We start from the raw sequence: 22,727 nt of genomic DNA, 5'->3' as shown, positions 1-22,727 counted from the left end.
TGTAAGAGATGTGACTTTATTTTTCTTGGATAAGATAATAAAAGTATTAAATACATCTAGTGTGAGTTTGTTTTCTGCTTTTGGTTTATCACAGATGAATTTGAAACGCTGAGCTGATGGTGACTCAAGGTGAGTAAGGGAATGAGTGCAGGCCTGTATGAGTTGAGCTGTACGTCTTAACGTCTGGGAGCTGCAGGTTATCATCCGTCATCAGGTAACAGCTGAAACACCAGGAGCTTCTTCCTGTCACAGATTAGCAGGTTGTTTTGGAAAAACTGAATCATTTGGGATTTCACACGAAATGATGCTGCGTTCCATTCTACTGGTAAATTCAAGCTTCTGCATGTGAGGATTGTTAGCCTACTGCATGTTGTGTGAGGTACATTTTTGGAGCCATATTTGTTTAGCTATCTTAGAGCCGTGCCTGGTCTTTTTTCAGCAATAATAACGTATCTTACACAGATATGTTTCATGGATTTTTTTCAGGGTCAGAACTCACATATGAAATGGAATGAAGCATCTCTTACTGGTAACTACGGCAACATGTGTATTATTTATAGAGCTGCATAGTCAAAGGGTTAGAGATAATGCTCAATACATGTTAAACTATTCATACACTGGTGGGGAATAGAGAGTTGTGTTATAAGCACTTTTAAAAGACAGAGCTTAGGCTACTGTACATGTACATATTTGACTTTAAGTTAAACATACTCATTGGCTTTAACTGTTTACCAACCTTTCTGCTGAAGCCTCTGTAGGATTTTAACATATTTTAATTTTAGTTGATCTACTTTCATTTGTTCTGTTGTGTTGTACAGGTAATTAAATTATTTTATTAACCGTGAATATTATTATAATCAGCTTGTTAAGCATACACTTAGAAAGTTTATCAAGGTTACCCCCTGATATACGACTTTCCCGACACCTCGTGAATGCAGCATTAGGTAGGCGTGTCCACCTGGGTCAGGGGGCGTGGCCGGACGTAGACAGGTGTAGAGGCTCGAACCTGAGCTTCTCCCTGTGCGTGACAAACCAGCACGTCTCTGTTTGGACAATACGCGCTTTATTTTCGCGCTTCAGGTGTGTCCGTTCATCCGTTTGATTTTACTTTCTGCGCTGAGTTCAAGGTCCAGGTGCTGCGGAGGACTTTGGCACTCTGAATTAATTTAATGCAGTTTCCAACTCGCACTAAACAACATTCAACCAGACGTCAACACCGGGAGGCTTTTCTTCCTTTGAGCGTGTGACTCGCTAGGAGACACCTGCTGCACCTGGCCGCCTGCTGCGGACTCGTGGTCGCGGAGAACTGCAGGGCTTCCTGTGTGAACATTAACGCAGACTCCGACCATGGAGGAAGAGTTGTAACCCGCTCAGAGAGGACGGTGACTAAAGCGGACTACAGATGGAGTTGAGGGGTCAAAGAGCAAAGTGCCTGGCGCTGCTTTTACTAGTTGGTGAGTTTTCTGTTACATTCATCTGCATGACAAATCACTGTTTTACACAAGCGCCACTGTCTGTGCTGTCATGTGGGTCACTTTTGGTGCTTCCAGAAATGGCTCCAAACGTCACCAAAAGTATATAGCCTATCTTCTTGGCCTTTAACGAGAGTGACTGTGACTGATACTACATCCTTGTTGTATTTTACATTGTCTATAAATCATTAATCCTAATGTTTATGGTGCTTCATGGTGACTATGACACCTATGATCTTGTTGGTACATTTCCATCTCATGTATCATGTATGGTGTACTTGAAATAACCGGAAACATACATGTTGATGTTTCAGAATAAACTCAAAGTGAAAGTACATTTAAATGCCACAGAACGCAGTGGCGTTTTTAGACTGCAGTAGGCTTTGAACCTTGTGGCCATAGTTCGGGCCCCCTGCTGCTGGTCCATGTGGAAGTGGTTTTCCCAGTTTGGTGTAGAGAACTTTACTGGTCTGCATCAAGCCCTGACCTCAGCCTCATCCAGCATCTTTGAGTTGTGGAAAAGTGGACGGTGATCCAAACCTTATCGGCCTGTGGCTGAATGGGAAGTAAATCCTGAAGCCAGGGTCTCCACAGGAGAGTGGATTCTGTTATAGCGGCCGATTAGTGGCCGTGGGTTTGGAACGTAATGTTCAACAATCACTTAAGGGTGTCCAAATACTTGTCTGTCTGTGTTTTCCCTGCAGGTGTGGAGAAAGAAGCAGCATAACAGAATGTGGCTCAGTCACATTCTTACTTTCAGTGAATCAGAACTTATTAGTCAACCTGCACCCTCTGGTTTTTTTTTCTTTTTTTTTCTACTAATTCTCTTGATGCACGGTTGCTTTTGTTTCCTTCTTCCGCGGAGATTAAACGTGAACTCTGCTGCTCCGATTTTAAAGGAGCAAACGCACGTACAAGACTGTTGTTTTTCCTTTAATCCTGCTACCACTCGCGTGATAAAGTTACTGACATCCAGAGCGAACAGGAAAAGCTTGTATGGCAGCCTTGTGACTCCAGTGAACCTGTGTTTGTCTTGTTTGAGTGTGTGTTTAACTCTTTCTCTGAGTTTGGTGTTTATCTCTCCACTCAATCTCACCTCTCTTCATTTCTCCTCGCCTTCCTGTCACGTCACTCACTCTCTTCCCTTTCTTTCCCTTCATTGGCATAAATGATGGACGTGTTTCCCCGTTTGCTCTCGTCCCACACTGTAGTTCTTTGTTGGCCAAATGTAAAACTTTCTGTGTGAAGAGACCCGCGTCCCCTCCACTCTGTCTTACTGTTGGGTCCATGTGTCCGACCGTGCTGGAGTTTTTCTGTGGGAGACGTCCGTGGCCCATATCGGCTGCAGTGTAATCATTAATTCAACTCATGAATCAGTAACCACGGAAAACAAAAGTGTGTTAACCCCAGAAATCAAAGAGCAAATATTTGGTTTTCCCTGTTGTTGAGTTGTAGATGCATTTTCTCTCTCACACCTTTCCCGCTCAGGGTTGTGTGTCTGTCCCACGCTTGGATGTAAACTTTTAACCAGGTGTGATAACAGTCTGGATCATTAGGCACTGATGACATCTCAGTGATGTGAGGCTACTGAAAGCTGCTATGTAGTAGGGTTGCATGTTCTGTTCCAATTTATTTCCAATAAATGTAAATTGAAATGCAAAAAAAAATTAAATAACATTCATAGTTTTGTAGAACAAAGAAAAAGTCGATTTGCTGCACACTGTTTCTTAAAGACAGTGTTTTGGTCATGGCTTCAAATTCACAATATTAATCTTTATACTAACAACCAATCAAAAGGAAAGCTCAAACTTACCACATTCATACATTTTAGGGTAAAAAAATATAAATATGAGACAAACAGCATACTAGAAATGTCAAGATACATAGAATACAAATAAAAATAGAAAGCGGTACTTATAAGATATATGGTGGGCTATTTATTCAAATTTAAGCTTTATTTACAATCGTGTATATCTTGTCATACACAGCTGTGAATGTTTTTTTTTATTTTCTTCAAAACAAACAAATCTTACACAAACTTGTCATCCGTTGACTGAAACAGTAAAACAATGACAACAGAATAATTTACAATCAAGGAATTCTGAAGTAAATAATCTGACATAAATAAAATAAAAATCAATGTTCTGTTCCAATTTATTTCCAATAAATGTAAATTGAAATGCAAAAAAAAATTAAATAACATTCATAGTTTTGTAGAACAAAGAAAAAGTCGATTTGCTGCACACTGTTTCTTAAAGACAGTGTTTTGGTCATGGCTTCAAATTCACAATATTAATCTTTATACTAACAACCAATCAAAAGGAAAGCTCAAACTTACCACATTCATACATTTTAGGGTAAAAAAATATAAATATGAGACAAACAGCATACTAGAAATGTCAAGATACATAGAATACAAATAAAAATAGAAAGAGGTACTTATAAGATATATGGTGGGCTATTTATTCAAATTTAAGCTTTATTTACAATCGTGTATATCTTGTCATACACAGCTGTGAATGTTTTTTTTTATTTTCTTCAAAACAAACAAATCTTACACAAACTTGTCATCCGTTGACTGAAACAGTAAAACAATGACAACAGAATAATTTACAATCAAGGAATTCTGAAGTAAATAATCTGACATAAATAAAATAAAAATCAAGGCACGTGGAAGAACCTCTAAAACCGAAACACAAAAACCACTCAACTGTGTCACAGTAGCTCTTTCTGAGCACGCCTTTCCACAAACCAACAAACATTTCTGCTTCTCAAGTAATAATTAAGACACACAAAAGCACTATTGTTCAAGTTTTTGGATCGTCGCCTCACAGCACCTAGATCCTGCATTCAAACCGTCCCTCCACCATTATTCTTTGTGTCTGCAAGCCGACAGAAAAGCAGGTTAGTTGAACCGCTGCCTGCCCGTAGATGTGTGGATCTGTCTATACACAAACCTGCCCGGGGTTTATCTCACCTTTTGGCCAACGCAGTATGAGATGAGTTCATGGCCTCCTGCGAGCTGGATGTATGTTTTGCAAGCAAATGTGTGAAGGAGGATGCACATATGTACTGGTTCAATGTAGCAAACAACAATAATGGCTGCAACAAACAATGATTGTAAATGTAGCTTCAAAGTCACGATTCTAATCCAGTCAGGTGGAGTGGATTAGAATCGTGTCTTTTAAACTCCACACAGTGTGCGACATGTCTGTTCTGTGTGTGCTGAAAACAAGCCCTGACTGTAAAAGGCAAACAAAGTGAGTTGGAATGAGCCACACAACATTACTGCAGACAATGAGCAACAGTAGGCCTTGGTGCTTGTTCACAGGACAGGGGAAGGCCTTGGATGTATAAAGAGAACGGCATTGGGAAGCAAGATTTTTTTGGGGTATTGAGTTTGAATATCAAAAAATATCTCTGGAATTGCAGACTCCACCTTTTAATCAATTGATCTTTTAGTCTATAAAGTGTGAGAATGTGAAAATTATCTTCACAAGATGACGGAGCATAAGGGAGCGTCTTCAAATTGTTTTCTCCAAGCAACAGTGCAAAATCCAGACTGTAGTATCTCATCTATTGGAGGGATGACTTTGAATAATGTCAAGGTCGACTTTGATGAGCCTCTGTAGTGATATTCATGTTTAGGTCAAAATGTCTAAACTTTGTAATCCTCTCTCCTCAGCGGGGTGTGTGCAGGGAGACTTTGTGGAGCCTCCTCAGCCCGCCACCTCTCTGCGCTCCTTCGCAGAGAGCGAGACCAGGCTCCCCTGTCACTACCAGGTGGAGGAGGGGGAGAAGGTGGTGCAGGTCACCTGGTACAAGGAGCTCCCAGACGGCAACAAGGATCAGATCATCACTGCCCACTTCGTAGACGGCCACACAGGTAAACTTCTAGACATTAGATATCACCTCTGCCTTGACTTATATCATCTTTAAGCAAAATTACTGCTTTAAATATACTTTAGTCATTTACATTTACATTTAGGTCATTTAGCAGACGCTTTTGTCCAAAGCGACTTACAATAAGTACATTTGTCAAAAGAAGGAAATAAAGAAACCACAACGTATCATTGCCGATAAAGTAAGAGCTAAAAATAGAACAAGTGATAGGTCCTCATCTGAGTAAAGTAGTACTTCAAGAGCAACAGTGCTACGATCAGAGTGCTATAGGTAAGGTTTTTTTTTTTTTTTTTTTTTTTTTTGAGGGGGGGGGTGTTCAAAGTAAAAGGTTATGGGTTAAGCTATGCCCATCTTCCAAATATTATTATTATTATTATTGATATTTTAAAATAAAGAAGGGGGGACGGCTTTGAGACTGCTGTTTTAATTTGAGTTTTTATGCCATTTGGGTGAAAAGTCAACCAATAAATCGGCCCCTCCTCTCATCCGAGTAATAATTGACATCCACAGGTCACTGAGTTCAGTAGGCTGGGCTTAACATGCGACAACAAAGACACCCATCAAAACCAAATGTCATTCCAGTTTATTACAACTAGGTTGTTATGTCATACCTCTGGGATGAAATACTCAAATCACACTGCACTACATTGTGATTTGATCAGAAATGAGATCATACCAGGAGACAGAAACCAATATTTCACCATTTCTGCCTGTTCAGTTTGTTACATCTTAATATCAGACTTGCAGATTTACAACGAACATTAGCATCATATGACAGTTTGGACTGTTTTAACTTATTTACATTTATACATAAGTTAAACACTGTAAGTGGGCCCTTAGGCTATTCACGGTTTTAAAGTATTTAAATAATTTAAATGAAACCTAAGAGCAGCAGATACATGAATAGATTTTGTTATATGTGGGCACACCAATAAAAGACAAACGTTGAACTGTTTAGTGGTTTCTTTGTCCTGTGGGTTTGCTGGTTCGCTGATTTTCTTCAATGTTTTGTCTGTCCTGACCTGAGCTGAAGTCTTTGCTCTGTATCTCAGAGTTCGGCCGTTATTCCGGCCGGGTGAGGTTCGAGAGCGGGAGCCCCACGGTGAACTCGGCTCTGCTCATCCCCAGCACCGAGGAGTCGGACGAGGGCAGCTACACCTGCCACATCTCCACCTTCCCCAACGGAAACTTTGAGAGGCACCTCACACTCACCGTGTGGAGTAAGAGTCATCCTCATCCTCTCTCTCTCACTCTTTCTTCTCCCACACCTTCCTAATCCTATCAGAGCTGCTGTAATGACATTTAAACCGTAATCATCTTCATAGAAGGAAAAGCCAGGTGGCAGAAATTCAGCAGGTTTGCCAACGTGGCCACAGAAACTGACGGCATAACTCAAGCTTCAGTGGGTGAAATGCAAAAAGTGAATATATTTTGATGTAATTCCTTGTAACTGCTTAATATCAAGTGAAAAATACAAAAAAACAAGAGTTTAAAATGCATTCCAAAAGGTAAAATATACCCTACCTGCTAGATGATTTCCTTAGGTGATACATCAGTTAGATTCTAGCGAGCAAAGTACGGAGGGTGTAAACGGGTTCAAGTAAACTTTATTTATAAAGCCCAAAACCACAAATTTGCAACAAACTGCTCTATACATATTATCCTCAGACATATAAAGAAAAACTCCCCCAAAAACCCTCTAACAGGGTTAGAAAAATGGAGAAGAGAAGAACTCTTGACAGACACTCACTCACTCACTCACTCACTCACTCATGCAAGCGCATGGTCAATCTCATTATCTCCTGGCGAGATAATTATATCAAGTTCATTCTACATTCAAAGCCGCTGATGCTGGTTTTTAATGGATCCTCCTTCATGTAAAACCTGCAGCACTGCTACTTCTTCTTAATTACTTTCTCATGTTGCCACCAGTCATCAACGGTGACAGCTCAACATAAACGTGTCCCAGCGCGCCATCGATCAGACAACACCCACAGAAAAACACTCGCTAGTAACTGACAACCTCCAGCACCAAATTCCCTCCACTCCTTAAAATATCAAACCATAAAGTGTTCATTCTATTGTTGTTTTCTATGGGATTTTTATTCATCTGTGGGTTGTTCTTATTAAAATGTTCCTTCATATCGGCTTGTTTTGTTGATGCAGCGTGCAGGATATTATCCCTGCAGTACATTTCTTCCCACATATCACCTGTCAATCAATCACACGCTGTGATGTCATGTATTTTAGAGTTTCTGTTGATGTATTTCGAGTCTCTACAGGTGCTGCCCTTTTCTTTGTCTGTTCATCTATAATGGCTATTTCTGCTAATGCTAACTACCTGTTTTGTCTTCTGCTTTAATAATCCAAACACCAATGGAAAGATTTACCAGGTGTTTACAACAGCAAAGTCTGTCTGGACCCGGGGTGTGATTCACATTCGGGTTAAACCAGTTGCTGACGGAGAGTAAAAAAACAGATGTAATTAAATGAAAAATATCACGGGGGACCCACATGGTTTTTGTTTATTGCCCAATTCTGATTGATTCAGTTCATATCCTGCATCTGAACATTGTGGAGGATTGAGTATTGTTGTTTCACTGTTGCTGTAGTGGTCCTCAGTTAGATCCTGGTGGTGCCTCATTTCCTTGATCATGGTCTCCTCTGTGTTCCAGGATGTTTTTTTTTTTTTTAGAACAATATACTTATCTGTATCTTTCTTATCTGTAGCTTGTTGCTCAATCTTGTCCCTGACATACAATGACAATCACTGCACAAATATTTAGTGACGTCCTGCTTTTAATGGATCTAATTACAGCCACTTTAGGTAATTTAAGGCAAAGACAAATTTGCCTTGAGGAGGCTTTAGGAAGTATTAATTAAATCTGAATGCAATAATTGTAGGGAATGTGAATTACACAAATGGGTAAGCTCACCATTCTTAATCCTTATACTGTCTTTATTGTGTTTTTAAGGAGTAGTACTTTAAAAAAAAGTTCTATGAGAGCATGACGATACAAAATCTGAAAGAAAAACACCACACACAGTACAATCACACACATCATAGGAATGTAATGTGTTGAAAACATAAAGTTTATAATTAAACGGACATCTTCAGTTTGTAAAGGAAAGGAATTGATTTCAGTAATTACTTTATCCAAACAAATAGTTACAGTATATAAAAAAAGATTAACGGTTTTTCATTTTATTCTTGTGTTTTCTAGCATATATAACAAATACACTGCTTGGAATAAAGTTTTTCTTCTAAAAAATTAAATTACACAGTCTTCATGTTAAACTCAGATTCAAGATGAAGTTAAGAATGAAACTCTGCATGGGGAAGCTCAACATCAAAGTAAATCAACACTAATTAAAACATACTTTTGATGTTTCTCCATTCACCCTGTTCCTCCTCAGTTCTACCCATCTCCTCCCTGGACCCTGTGCTCCTGGTGGAGGGCCAGTCATTCCGTGTGGCCGCCTCCTGTCGAGCCGTGGGCCACCCGGCTCCCCGTCTCTCCTGGGACACCGACCTGCCGGGCCAGTCCCAGAACCGCACCAAAGAGGGCGGCTCGGTGTCCAGCTACTACTCCCTGCACCCCTTGCGCAGCATGAACGGGAAGAAACTGGACTGCCTGGTGTGGCATCCAGGCCTGGAGCAGCCGCGCAGGATCGCAAACCGCCTGGTGGTCCAGTGTGAGTGCAAGTAGTATAACGATGCAGTGTTTTAAGGCCAGAAGAGAAGCAGAAGTAAAGCAAGCAGAGTTTGGATTCTAACTTAATATTTTCTACAAGGTGGAGCTTGTCTAAGTACAGAGCTAATCTTGCTGGTAGAGTGTGAGAAAGCAAAGACCCACCCTTTGTCTGAGTACATCAGAATCCATGCTGCATGCCAACTGTACACAGTATGCACTGATGTCATAGTGGACTGGTTTTAGTTAAGATACGTGTACATTTTGTACTAACAGAAAATAGGCAGCACGTCTGCTGATCAAACTGTGACTGTGGGATCTGTTGAATGTCCGTGTCAACTAAAGTAAGACAAAAGAGATGATACTTCCCTGTGCTGTCTCAGCTCCATCTACAGTTTTGATGTTTTTTTTTTTTTTTACAGCTAGGATGTACTAGTACACATTTGAGTATTCTCTACATACACTAAACATACTCAAAATCTGCTTTGAATTTCTGTACACAACAAGTGTAACAAACAACATTAATGATCATTTTGTTTCGCTTAGGTGTGTCAATAAGGAAGTCATACCAGAACCGTGCGACGTGAACACCTTAATTATCAATAATTAATAATAATTATTAGCTACAGCTGTGCTTTTCCTGCAATGACATGTTAACATGTCTGCAGTGTAAAAGGCACATTTCTGTTAAAACGTAGAATGATATTAATGACAGTGATGTTATGACTTGATTGCTAAACTACAGCTTGATTTACTAGGATACCTTTTAATATTGTAATAATTCAACATTGCTACAATCCAAATCCATACATACTACAGCCTAATAATAGTAATTGTACACAGCATATACTATATACTTATCTATACTGGCATTAGTAGCATATAAGAATGTTTTTTTTATGTTCATGTAATATTACTTTCACTTATATTTCCATAATCACATGACATTGGTGTAGTGTTTTCCCAATAAATAACCCCATAATAGTAACACACAGCCTGCTTTAAGTCTAGAACTAGTGTTTAGTGTGGAATTAGGACACAGCATACTCTATGTTCAGCTCCACTTTCTCCACTGGGCTGTGGACCAACTTTCTTGAGCTCCTCTTGCTAATGGCTAATTTAACCAGTGACATTTTCCCTTCTAGCTGCCCTCTAATAGATATTTGTATAGCTTAACCTTCCTGGTGGGAAAATAAATGTTGACTAATCATTAGACAGTATTGGCAGGTTTATGGGAAAGTGTATGAGTAATGCTTCGTCCTCCTCTGTTACTGTCAGTGCAGTTGGAGATAAGTCACCCAGACTTCAGTTCCATCTGTGAGCAACAATTGCTCTTTGTGTCATTTGACAGCCCAATGGCATCCAGAGGAGTGGACTCCATGTTTAACAGCAATGGCAATGGTTGTCATGGCAACAGTAACCATGGTAAAGTTAACCATGGCAACGGTTGTCATTGAAACAGCTACAGTGGTACACTAACCATTAATACAAAATTAGTTTGCGTGGAACCTGTTGACAAATTTTATCAAACTAAGTGTTGCCATGGCAATGCTAACCATGGCAACGCTAACCATGGTAACGCTAACCATGGTAACGGTAACCGTGGTAACGATTACCATGGTAACGGTAACTGTGGTAACAGTAACCATGGTAATGGTAACCATTAATATGCAATTAATTTGTTTTGGAACCTGTTGACTTTACCATTTTGACTGAAAAATAATTGCAATTGGAATGCGACTAAGTACATTTACTCAAGTACTGTACTTAAGTAAAAATGTTACGTACCTGTACTCTGAGTAGGAGTACTTTCACTGAAGTAAATATGGGAATACTCCATCCATCAATGTATAATTGTGCAGCAATCAACTTTTAACTATCCTGACAACAGATGCACGGTACTTAAATCAACCTGGCAGTGCAGACCAGCAGACAGACAGCACATACAGATGCAACCGCTCTGCTGTCCTCAGCAACCCGCCATACACTCGACTCAGAAATGTCATGTAATTGTAATTGTGTGACTGGAATGACATAATGTACCCGAGACCACAGTCATTGTTTTTGTAAATTGAATATACCGACTGTTACTGATGAAATGGTATTACATGTTGGTGCACAACGACTCAAAACACAGACTTTAGTATTTAACTTGACTTCATAGCCAGGTCTTGAGACATATTTGAAAGTTGCAGATGTTTTCACACCCTGCAGACTTATCAGTGTGAGAATATAGAGTAGTGCTGAAATAACAGTGTTGATTCTGAGGCAACTTCCTCTTTGGATAAAAAAAAGTCCAAAAAACAGCCTGTTGTAATGTGTTCACAGTTTGAAGACATTTATTTTTTCTCTTTGTTCAACTATGCAGGATGTGGGTGAATGTTTTGTGTCATCGCATGCTTATTGTCTGTGTTTCTGTGTCAGACCCCCCAGATGCCACCATCTCCGCTGGTACGGGGGACTGGTATGTGGGTTTGGAGAAAGCTGAGCTGGTCTGCAGCAGCGGAGGATACCCCAAAGCTCAGAACATCACCTGGACATGGTACCGTCATCAGTCCGTCTGCTGCTCATACACATTACCAGTCTGTTAATTCACCCCACTCTGGTGCTGTCTGTACTGCTCTTTACATGGCACTGGAATGTGTCTCCAAACATATACTGTATAAGCAGTGGCTTATACAGTAACACGCACAGATGACACACCCGTGAACAACAAAGAAGCGTGCTTGAATCTGAAGGAGGCCGCCTTTCTCTCCAGACTCAATTCATCGTGGAATATAAGCTCTGGTGTCGTGTTGCGCAATTTGAAGTTAGAAAAAAAGAGCGAGGGGGAGATATTTTCACACGAGGGAGGGAGTAAGTGACACAAGGAAGAGCAGGAGACACATGCTAAGCACTTAATCATAGTGCCATGCTTTAAATATCACTCTAATGCCTGGTAAAACACAGGGTCTGTACTTAAATTAGAGACGCTATACCAGCCATTACAGCAACGACCGAACACACAATGATCAAATGTTGTGTGCGGAGTGAAAAATATTCCAGCCATGAGGCAATCTTGAGATATTAAGATTATTGTGGATTAAAGTTCTTCAACCTCACAGACCTTGCGACGCGCTTATCAGTGTGAACTCCTAGTGTGTGGACAAGCAGAACCCAGAGAAGCTTGTTTTCAGTTTTAGTTGGAGGTGCTTCAATATGAAAGATATATAAAAGGCTATTAATATATAGAGAACATGTAAACCTTTTAATGATTTACGTCACCATTGGAAATGATCTTATTTACTGAATTGGGGAGAGTCAGATGAGAAGATCAATACCACTGTTGTGTCTGTACGGTAAATATAAAGCTACAACCTACAGCCGCTTAGCTTAGCTTAGCATAGCCTAGCCTAGCATAAAGACTAGAAACGGCTAGCCTGGCTCTGCCCAAAGTCAACAAAATACGCCTACCTGCATCTTATTGCATTGGCATTGTGATAATTCACTTTTTTTTTTAAATTAACAAAACAGATTAAAATCTTTTTGGCTGCTTAAGGTGGATTGTTCACTGTATCTGTATCATGTTCAACCATCTACTGTGTTAGCTGCAATCTCCACCTGTGACTCTATTATGAAGGGCTGGTTAGAAAAGCTAGGTGGAGTTTTGAAAAAAAGAAATCTGAGCTTTCCCATTTGGGGGGGTGAAGTGGAAGTTAAATAGCTGCTGCTGCACAGTGAAACCAAGTGCAACATGACCCCTCTCAGTGGACCTGATCAGAAACTGGCTCTCCATTATGTGATGCCTTCATCTGCACTATGTGGAACTTGCTGGACTTGCTTAAGTCCCCCAAACCCAGCATTTATTTGGTCTATTCAGATCAATGGGCTCCAGTTGTAATCCCTGCAGGTTTTGGTTCAGGTGCGAGAGAACCGGTGGTTACACTCTGCGGTGAACCTGATCCTGTGATGTGTTTATTTTAGCCAAATCACCTCAGTGGTGCAAGCCAGTTGCTGCTTTTCATCCGTTTTTTTCAGATCTCCTATTTGTGTGTTTCCTCTAACATGACATGAATACTTTGAAGTGATGCAGGTTTGTTCACTCTAGTCACGGAAATTAGTCATAGTACTGTTTTGAGCGGTGAGTCACGGGTTTCTGTATGGTTTATTGATGGTTTCGCCTCTGTGACACATTATTGTCACTTAATGGTGACATTGTCCTCTGATTATGCACAGGAAAGGAGGAGCTTTGCCAGATGGGGCATCTATGGTTGGAGGAAAGCTTGTGTTTGGGCGGGCCCTCCGCATGAATGACAGCGGACTCTATGAGTGTGTGGTCAAGAACGACGTGGGAGTAGGAAAAACAGAGTATATGTTCACAGTCAAAGGTAAGTGAATTTCAGCTTCGTTAGTGGTTAAGATCACACAGGATTAAACTAAGAAACCGCCCTGCAACTGTATGCTCTGCTTGTATTGTAAAAGGAGGAAATAAGACGATGGATAGTTGGAATAAACCATGGCCACTTGAATTTTAAATGAGAAAAAAAGTCTGAAATTGTCCTTTAGATGTGAAGTAATTATGCAAATGTGCTGCCCCCTTGTGTTGGATAGATGGCATGAACAGGTGCTGTTTATCTCAATGAGAATCAAACCATGCCACTGTAGTTTTGTTTCTATTTGAATGCTTTTATGAGAGACATTCTTCAGATGTCTTCCTGTCCTTGCCTTTCTTCCAGGGACGCCTCAGTCGACGGGCCCCGACAACCTGTTGCTGATCATTATTGGTGCTGCAGCCGGAGCTCTGGTCCTGCTCCTGGTCCTGGTCGTCCTGCTGGTCAACCGCTACCATCGCCACAAAAACAAAAAGCTTGTGATGCAGCTCAGCGAAAAAACGTAAGCTTACCCACATTTTGAAACTGGAAGATACTTATATTTATTGTCCAAACCGTGATGACAGCTGGATTCTGAATGTTTTTTTTATGTAAACTGGTATTCAAACTGTTAACATATGTTCATATGTTTTTCCCCTGAAATTTTAATCCTCATTTTTTCATTTCCCAGGGAGGAAATTCAAAGCTTCTCCAGACAAGCCTCCTTCAGGAGACTGAACTCTGTCAGCACAGACCCCAGAGTGCAGGTACAGACACACACAGACACACTCTGCTGCTGAGAACAATAACCTGCAAGGTTCAGGGTGGAGTCGCCGGCAATATAGCAGCCACGTCTACTGTGGAGGCCGATGATTACAGGCTACCACAGCTTCAAACAAATAACATGCAGTGTTCACAGACTTAGAATTTGCCTTCATGTTCACTAACTTTCTTTTAATTTCTCTATTTTCTTTCTAGCCTGAAGATTACGCTCTGCTCAGAGTCGATAGCCGAATGAAAAACAGCGAGATTTCTCTGGTGAGTGAGTGGAAGTCCTGGTGGAACATAGTGGGGTCTTTACTTTCTTCTTGTTCTTCTTTCCTTCTCTGAGATCTGAATTGAGTGTAATAAAACGCAGCATATCAGACAGAGGGTGAATACAGGTATGTTCACACAGACTGTGTGAGCAACTTTTGATCATTAAAGCATGTACATATATTATAGAAACCTCAAATACAAGTATGAATCTGGTAAAAAGCTTGATATGCTTCTTTTAATAAGTGAGGGTGGTGGCCATTACAGCAGTGTTAAAAACAGAAAAATACACCATTAAAAACGTATTGAATAAATTAATTAAGTATTCAGCAAAACTAGTTTAAAGTGTCCAATAGTCAATGAGTTCAAAAATGTCAAAAGATACACATTTTTTGTGTTTTATATGATATATATATTTTTTGTTTCAGTGGGTTTTCAGGTCAGTTGAACAGTGATAACATGACAAATAATTTGTTGTAATCAAATGGCTGACCAGAGAAATCACTCCAATGTGGTTTGGAGGGATTTTAATCAATGAACACAACTATATTAAATCAGAGTTTCACTTATAATATCTCTGGTAAAAGCTAAATTCTCCCATCTTAAATAAAACTGGTCAAATGTATACAAAAAAAAGTGGCATCAGTCACCTTCTGCTTTCACCAGCTGTCTTTCATCCATTATGACATACAGTTACTTACAGATACGACATGATTAAAAAGCAACTGATGAAGGCAGAAATAATTACAGTTGCTCAGTTAGCGTATTTATTGTGTGAGAAGAGTCCTTGCTATCAGTGTTGTGACTGTGTGGGTCTCCGCCCCGCCTGCAGGAACGACCCCTCTACAAAGGCAGCCAGTCCACTCTGGGCGGGAAGTGGGGTCCTCCAGGAAGCGTGGAGGTGGACGAGCTGGGACGTCCCGTTGTCTGGCACGAGAGAGAGAGCCTGAGAGACGCAGAGCTGGACGGAGAGAAGGAGGAGCGTAGGAGGAGGGTGGAGTCTTACCTGAAGAGCAGCAACATGTCACTGGTATGTGTCGGCATCTGGAAATGCATTTAGTTTCTTGTGTAATGTGTCATACAGTATCTGTTTATTTTACTGCTGAGTCTGCATCGTTCATGAAGGCAGAACAGTTCAAACCAAAACTGTAAACACACGACTACAGAGATCCTGTTTATTCTATTGGCTACCTCAAACACTCAATACAGCCAGTTTATACAGGAAATCTTAGCTCTTCAACGCTACCAAAATTAATTCCATCTCATTTGCAGCTGATGTTTTCACTCCATTTCTGTCTAAAAAAGGGACTGGTATGGAATGGTAATGTATTTCTATGCTGTTTATACCAGGACTCAGGTCTGCCCTCTTCCCTGGTTCCTCTGAAGGCCCAGCAGGACGAAGGCGTCGGGCCCAGGGAGCCAGATTTGGGCCACCTCAGAGAGGGAGACCCCCCCCATGGAGAGGACTGGGCTCCCACCCAGCCGGTGGCAGAGGGACACGAGGATGACGAGCACAGCAGCTCCTACCAGCTCTCGGAGGCCCTCAACAATCACTTCTACTATAGCAACGGGGTCCTCAGACCCAGACCACACTCCAATGCCATCCTGCTGCACCCCAGAGGACAGATCATCTAGACCCCCGACTCTCATGCCAAGCATGAGGACAGAGAGATGACCTTATCCTTTTTAATGGGATGGTTGTTTTGTACACATTGACTGCAGTGGGCAATTAGCCCCAAGAACAATCCAAACCTTTATTTTCATTCTTTATCCTAAACCTATGCTAATGGGGGAGTTTTTATTTTCTTTATTTTATGCCTTTAGAGAGAGAGGTGGCCAGTGTCACACAGCAAAGGTCCCCAAGCAGACACAAACCGGAGATGCTGTGCTTCATGGCCGCCAACAATATGGCGAGTTTTGCCTTTTCACGATGGATCGTGAAATCTTTCTTTGAAAAATCGTATCTTTTTTCAAACATGCAAGGAATGAAGGTTCCTGTTACATATTGTTTACTTTATTACCTGCAGAGGCAAAATCTTGCATCCACTGTGACGCATATTTAAATTCACAATGAATCCTGACAGCTGACTTCAGGAGCCTTGTTTACATCAAAAACAATCAGGGAGGAGACATAATTAAGCTCCTAATGCCTGTCCTGACAGTCAACTCCCAGCTTTGATATGTTCAGCTTGGATGCACCTGTGGATAAAAGGAAGAGCTATAAGGAGATAATGTGTGTTCATGGTTGTGCCATTAAGACACCTTCAACTATAAAAAGGTAAAAAAGGCAGAGGATGTGAACACACACCAGGTTAACTGGTGGATGTTTGTGGAGACACGCAGCAAACTGGTTTCCATGTCCAGGTTTAATGTCGGTGCACAGCGATGAACAGACTGGAAGAAAATATACAGCAGATGATCTGCAAAGCAACGTTCTGCATCAACACACAGTCGTTTGAGTGTGTTGTCGTGTAAATTGTTTTATATTCACTCAGTGTTTTTCCATGAAGCTGAAAAACTGCCATGTAAATGTTGAAATGTTTATTCATAAAATACAGCATACAAGTCATTGTTCTTTATTATAACCTGGGATAATTAAGCTTGTTTGGCCTCATAAACGTGAGGATAAAAGGCTTCATCGATCACAGCTGCTGCAGTAACGTAGCATTTATATTAGATTTGCTGGTTTATTCTTGTTCCGACGTTTGCGTCCTCATTAGCGCGGTAAAGACTGGAACAATCAAGATTGTGGACACTAGTAGAAAAACTGGATTTCTACTGGGCAGGTGGTGTCTGTGTGACAGGGTGGAGAGTTCAGAAAACTCAGAACGTTTTAAACGATTGGATTTTGGATATATGTTCATTCTGTATCTTGTCAAGTTATAGATCAATACCACTCCTGTCTACAGTCAAGTTATGTGTTAATTGCTGAGCGTGAGAGATGCTGCTAGGAAGTGAGGAGAGCAAGGCTAACCGTTTTCCTCCATTTCCAGTCTTTGTGCTAAGCTAAGCTAATCGGCTGCTGGCTGTAGCTTCATATGTAGCAAGCAGATAGGAGTAGTATGGATCTTCTCATCTCACTCTCTTCAAGACAGCGAATAGGCGTATTTTCCCAAAATGGCCAACTATTCCTTTAAGATGCTGCTCCTCCACTCAGAGTGGATACTTGGGGTGGAAGTGAACCAGGCTTGAAGACTGGAGGAGACCGTGGGCTACTGAATCCAGGACTACCTACAAAAAAAAAAACCCTAGATCTCCAAGCATGCTATCTGACATAATGAGGCAAGGTTCATGTGTTAAAATAGTGCTAAGATGAGCACTTCCTTTTCCTGTTTTTTGCCTTAGACATATCGTGGTGCAGCTGTGGCTTGGAGGGAAGAGCGTGTCATCCACTTAGATATCCAGCTCCTCTAGTCCACATGACGAAGCGTCCCTAAATTTTGTGTGTGTGTGTGTGTGTGTGTGCGTTTGTAAACCTTGGCATGTAGTGTTAAGCGCTTTGAGTAGCCAGAAGATGAGAAAGGTGCTATATAGATGCAGTCCACTTACCATGACTTTCCTTTATGGAAGGAAAGCTATAACCAAATTTACATTAATTAAAAGTATATGTGATCAAACTTCAGCAGGATTATAAAGACAAAAAAACAATCGGTCATCGTGTAATGGCGACATAAAGTCGTGGTCGTCTTTTCAGACTTTAGGGGGATTTCTCTTTTGCATCTACATGTAGATCGATGGGAACATGGGAACGCTCAGGGTTATCAGAGGGCCTACAGTCATCACATATACAGTGGTTAGCTTTAGCAATTTGTGTCCTTGTAACCTGTATTATCGATATTCAGTTATGTCACCCTCATTTTTTCATAAATCTCTTAACTGGCTGCTGCGTTTACAATCGGTGCATAAGCACCAAAATAGAAAGAATTGCAGAGTGAAATCAGTCGGCTACATACTTTTTCCAGTAATCAAAATACAAAGAGAACGCGTTAGTTAATCTAGACATGAGCGCCAAACAGATACTCAGCTTTTCTCACTCGTCAGAAAGCTACAGATTCAAACTGCATTCATGCCATTTTGGGATAGAGCCTCTTTGTGAGTCCGCTGGTGAGTGCGAAGGTTGCTCCTCTGAGAAAAACACTTGCCACACGTGTCGCATGTGTACGGTTTCTCTCCTGTGTGAATCCGCTGGTGAATCTCCAGATGGCTGACGCGGTCGAAGCTTTTGCCGCAGAACGGACAGATGAACCACTTCTCTTTTATGCGGCAAGCCGCGATCGTTTTGTGCAACTCGGGGTCGTTTAAAAGAAAGAATCTGCTGTCCGGGTGAAAAGCTGACATGTTTTTAGTTTGTGGTTCCTTCTCCGAGTGGAATCGGATCGACAGCCCTCTCTCTGGGTGATTTATTGCTTCTATAGGCTGACTTGGCTGAGCTTGGTTAAAAGTCACAGGAGCCCTCGATTTATTTGACGCGCCCGGTCCGTTATCCCTCATAAACCTGTCCGAGTATGCCGTCTCTGCTGAGTTATCTAAAATGTCCAAAGCATTCTGAATGAGCAGGATTTCCGAGTCCAGATTTTGTGACCGCTGCTTCGGTTCAAAGTAGCAGTCTGAGTCATCATCAGCCGTGTCGCTGTCCCCCACTGAAACCGAAGACCACTGTTGGCTCTCTTGTTCCTCCGCAGCCTCGGCGGGTTGGAGTCTCACTTCCATCTCTTGGTGACCGGCTCCGTCGTTGACACCGGGATCAGAGTCCACGACCTGCTCCACCATCTGGACGTCGTCCTCGTCCTCCAGCTTGACCATGAAGTATTCGTCGTCGTCTCTGCCGTCACTTTCGCTGACGTTCGACTCGAGCTGCTCGCATTGTTTCACCTCGGGCTGCGTTGGCGGCGGTGTTCTGTGGTTTGCCGAGGTGTCCGCCTGCTCCATGGCGCTGTGATCAGATGACAACGTCTGGACTGAATCTATAACTGGCCCTGAAACAAATATACAATTATTTAGCTTTATTTTCTTTGTACATTTTTAAGTGAACGACTTGGAGATAGAATGAGTGTAAAATGTATTTATGTAGCACATTTCATTACAGGTTAACTCAAAGGGCTCTGCATGTGAAGACAGAATATAAAAATACTGTATAGGCATAAACATGAGAACATGGGTAGCATAAACAACATTAACATATACACAGACAAACAACCGACCAGCCACACAGGTCAGAACTATGTGACGGTGATTCCGTATTAAACCGTATTGAGCCAATGAAGCGATTTCAGTATCGGAATGATAAGTCATACTTTCATGTGTGGGAAGGCGTCTGGCTGCTGCATTTTGAATGAGCAGGCCTCGTCCTACTGACTGTTTGCATAATCCGCCTTAGAGCGGTCTAACCTGCTTGACATAAACACAACCAGTTTCTTAGAGTTTGAGCTAAGAATGCTCTAAGTTTTTATATATTTTAAAGTTATGTTGTGGTGGTTTTCAAAGTTGAAATCAGTATCCCAAATAATACCAAGGTTCCTGACTTATTCACTGTAATAAACAGCAATGAATGCATTTCCTCGCTCTGACTTTAAGGACAAACTACAAGTACCTCAGGCTCGACTGTACTCTGTGTTAAAAGCTTCTGGACATCCAGCGATTAATATCGTTAATACAGTGGATGAGTTTGTTAGCAGGACTGAGATCATCAGGGGAGAAGGAAACCTGTGTAATAATGCTTAGATATGAGTGATGCTTAATATGGGTCGAACTTATTAAAAGGGATTTGGAAGTTGTTTATAAAACATGTGTAGATGTTTTAAACTGTTGTGGCAACTAGTTTTATGTTTGCGTAATCATTTTTCAAGGCAAAATACCAGTCATTCTTTGACTCCATCCGCTAAAACGCGCTGCTTTTCTCTGCCATGTGTCATAGTGAAGTGCAAATGTTCGCTTTTTTGGAATGTCGATCGCACAAAACGATCCAGTTGAGAATGTCAGCCCGAGCTTTTGATCATATTAATAATCAATGTATTGATGTGGCAAACTGATGATGACAATAGTTGCATCTCCAGTTCTGTGGGGTTTAATAATAGATGACAGAGAAGAGCAACAGCCAGGAAATGTTTTTCCATTGTTGTTGATACATTTTCTGTTGTTGGGTTGTATACACACTGTTTAATCCGACATGTTCGACTACCCTGACTGATTATGTATCGCTAACTTAGCCAGGGGTCATCCTTACCATCACCGGTGGGCGGCAGCAGCTTGTCCTGCTGCCCCCTCTTGGAGGAGGAAGATGATGAAGACGGATTGGCCGCCGGAGCCTGTGACAGCGACGCCAGCCGCTCGTTTTCCAACGACACCAACTTTCTGTTGAGGGCTTCAATCTCGCCCTCTCTCCGGCGCAGCTCGACCTGCACGAGGGCGAAGCCGTCCTCCCACAGTTTGCTGATTTCCACCACGGCGGCTTTAGCTAGCATCTCCATGATCGAGGTTAACTTGGTCTGGAAAGCCACACAGTTGGCCATGACGCCCCCCCTGGATCGCAGCTTCGCTAGCAGGACGGTACGCTAACTTTCTATGTGCGACAGATCACACGGCAGCGACTGTTCCCCCCGCTGGCGTTTACATCACGGTTGCTGTTTGAGGCGAAAAACATGGAAGTGTAATACAATAGTAACAGGAAGCGCTGGTGGTCACGTGACGGGAGATATACGGTGCTGGAGGTAGGACAAACTTTCTCATCAGGAAAACATGAATACAAACTGACACCCTCCTCCTCCTCGGCTATACACGGTGAATAACAAACTGTAATGTAGTTGTCAGATTTTATTTTATTTTTTAAATCGATATCATGATACAATGGAAGCCCATTTCACCACTGTCAGAAAGAAAGAAACATTTTCTCAAAATAGTGTACTTAGAGTTTAAAAATAGCCTGCTACACTTATCGTATCAAACTAAAAAAAAAAAGAAAAAAGACTTGATTTAGTAATTTGAGATACTGTATTAATAATTTGAGATATTAAGTCAATCATTTGAGATACTAAGTCATTATTTTGAGAAAGTGTCCAGTGGTGGAAATGGGCTTCCATATGGTACAATTAACACTTAACATTAAAAATGCACTATTCCATTTCCATTCATTTCTTGAAAATATGAAAGTGAAGTTTTACTTAAGCAAATTCATATAACACACAATAGTATTGGTTATTAATTACTCCTTTTAAATATATTGCATTAAACCCAGATAATGTTACCCAGAGATACATCTACAGATATTTTCCCACAGTTTATGGTACAACATTTCCAGAACAGATAGACAATAGTTTCAGAAAGGGAATCAGATAAGGCACCGCCACCGCTTAATACATACAGTATTTAAGCAACTGAGAACTTGTGGGTGGCAACAGCGTGCTTTAATTGTAGTTTGGTGTGCATAGCAGTGCTGCCTAATTGTGACCACTAGATGGTGCTCTATTTCCACAAGAGCAGAAATATCCAGGTCTAATAACCTGCCCGTGGAGGAAGAGTTCTCGCAAATTAGACCCAAACATAGTATAGTTGATTTTTTGGCCAATGAATGCCCTTAATGTATTTTAGTCACTTTCAAAGACTGCACTTCTTTTAATCAGCCGCCATCTCTTAAAGTAATCATCCCACAGAAAAAGTAATAGGTTAATAAAAAGCAAATAAAAAGGCTAAACGTTCTCCAATTTCTTGCACATCAAGGAACTCTGGTTGGACACAGTAAATATGTCATCTAACAAAAGAAGAACAAACTACTTTGTAAAAAAAGTTTGTCCTAACAAGTGCCTGTTTGAATTAATTAACATGTTGCAATTACCTTTTTATTCACTTTAGCGTTCCTCATAAAGTATTTTCTTTGTATCTTATCATCATTGTACTTATGTAGTCTCTCTGCTGCCTACCCCCCCCCCCCCCCCCCCGTTATGTTACTGTAGTTTGCCTATTGTTTCCTTTGTAAAGCACTTTGAAATGCATTTGTATGAGAAATGATTTGCAAATAAACTTGAATTTAAAAACGATGTACACCCCCATGTCCCTTGAATCTTCTTTAGAGTAAACTTCAAAACCTCTGAACCCCTGAAATTAACAATTTTTTTTAAATTTCGTGTTGTTGTGATGATGTCATTGTTAAATAGCCTATTATTTACACGTGTATTTTTATTGTTGTTCTTTTTACATTAACCGTTTGAGAGTTTTACACGCATGCACGTATATGCCTGGCCATTGATTGGTCAATCTGCCTGCCAACCAACTGTGGGCGGGGC

The 22,727-nt window shown here is 41.1% G+C and overlaps 2 protein-coding genes across 3 annotated transcripts; one reads left to right on the top strand and one right to left on the bottom strand.

Annotated features, from left to right (window-relative positions):
• Nucleotides 1–1,030: 1,030 nt before the first annotated feature.
• nectin4b (nectin cell adhesion molecule 4b) lies at nt 1,031–17,016 on the top strand. Of its 2 annotated transcripts, none has more exons than XM_084008398.1 (11): nt 1,031–1,454; nt 5,158–5,358; nt 6,428–6,595; nt 8,793–9,071; nt 11,492–11,609; nt 13,283–13,434; nt 13,783–13,939; nt 14,108–14,183; nt 14,395–14,454; nt 15,284–15,481; nt 15,838–17,016. In XM_084008398.1, exons 1-11 carry the CDS (start codon nt 1,403–1,405, stop codon nt 16,084–16,086), a joined length of 1,710 nt encoding a protein of 569 aa, XP_083864524.1. In that variant the 5' UTR covers nt 1,031–1,402; the 3' UTR covers nt 16,087–17,016. The 2 variants fall into 2 exon arrangements, with proteins under 2 accessions (XP_083864524.1, XP_083864523.1); XM_084008397.1 differs by having other exon boundaries at nt 15,802–17,016.
• On the bottom strand, nt 16,978–22,171 carry LOC311012763 (uncharacterized protein). The gene is made up of 2 exons (XM_084008399.1): nt 20,675–22,171; nt 16,978–19,427 (listed from the first exon to the last, which is right to left on the bottom strand). The coding sequence occupies exons 1-2, from the start codon at nt 20,958–20,960 to the stop codon at nt 18,505–18,507; spliced, it is 1,209 nt and encodes a 402-aa protein (XP_083864525.1). The 5' UTR covers nt 20,961–22,171; the 3' UTR covers nt 16,978–18,504.
• Between the last annotated feature and the right edge of the window lie 556 nt (nt 22,172–22,727).

This window comes from Eutrigla gurnardus (assembly GCF_963514095.1).
Source record: "Eutrigla gurnardus genome assembly, chromosome: 4".
In the NCBI taxonomy this organism is placed as follows: domain Eukaryota; kingdom Metazoa; phylum Chordata; class Actinopteri; order Perciformes; family Triglidae; genus Eutrigla; species Eutrigla gurnardus.
Note: the sequence above shows the minus strand (reverse complement) of the source record. Positions and strands in the feature narration are given on the sequence as shown.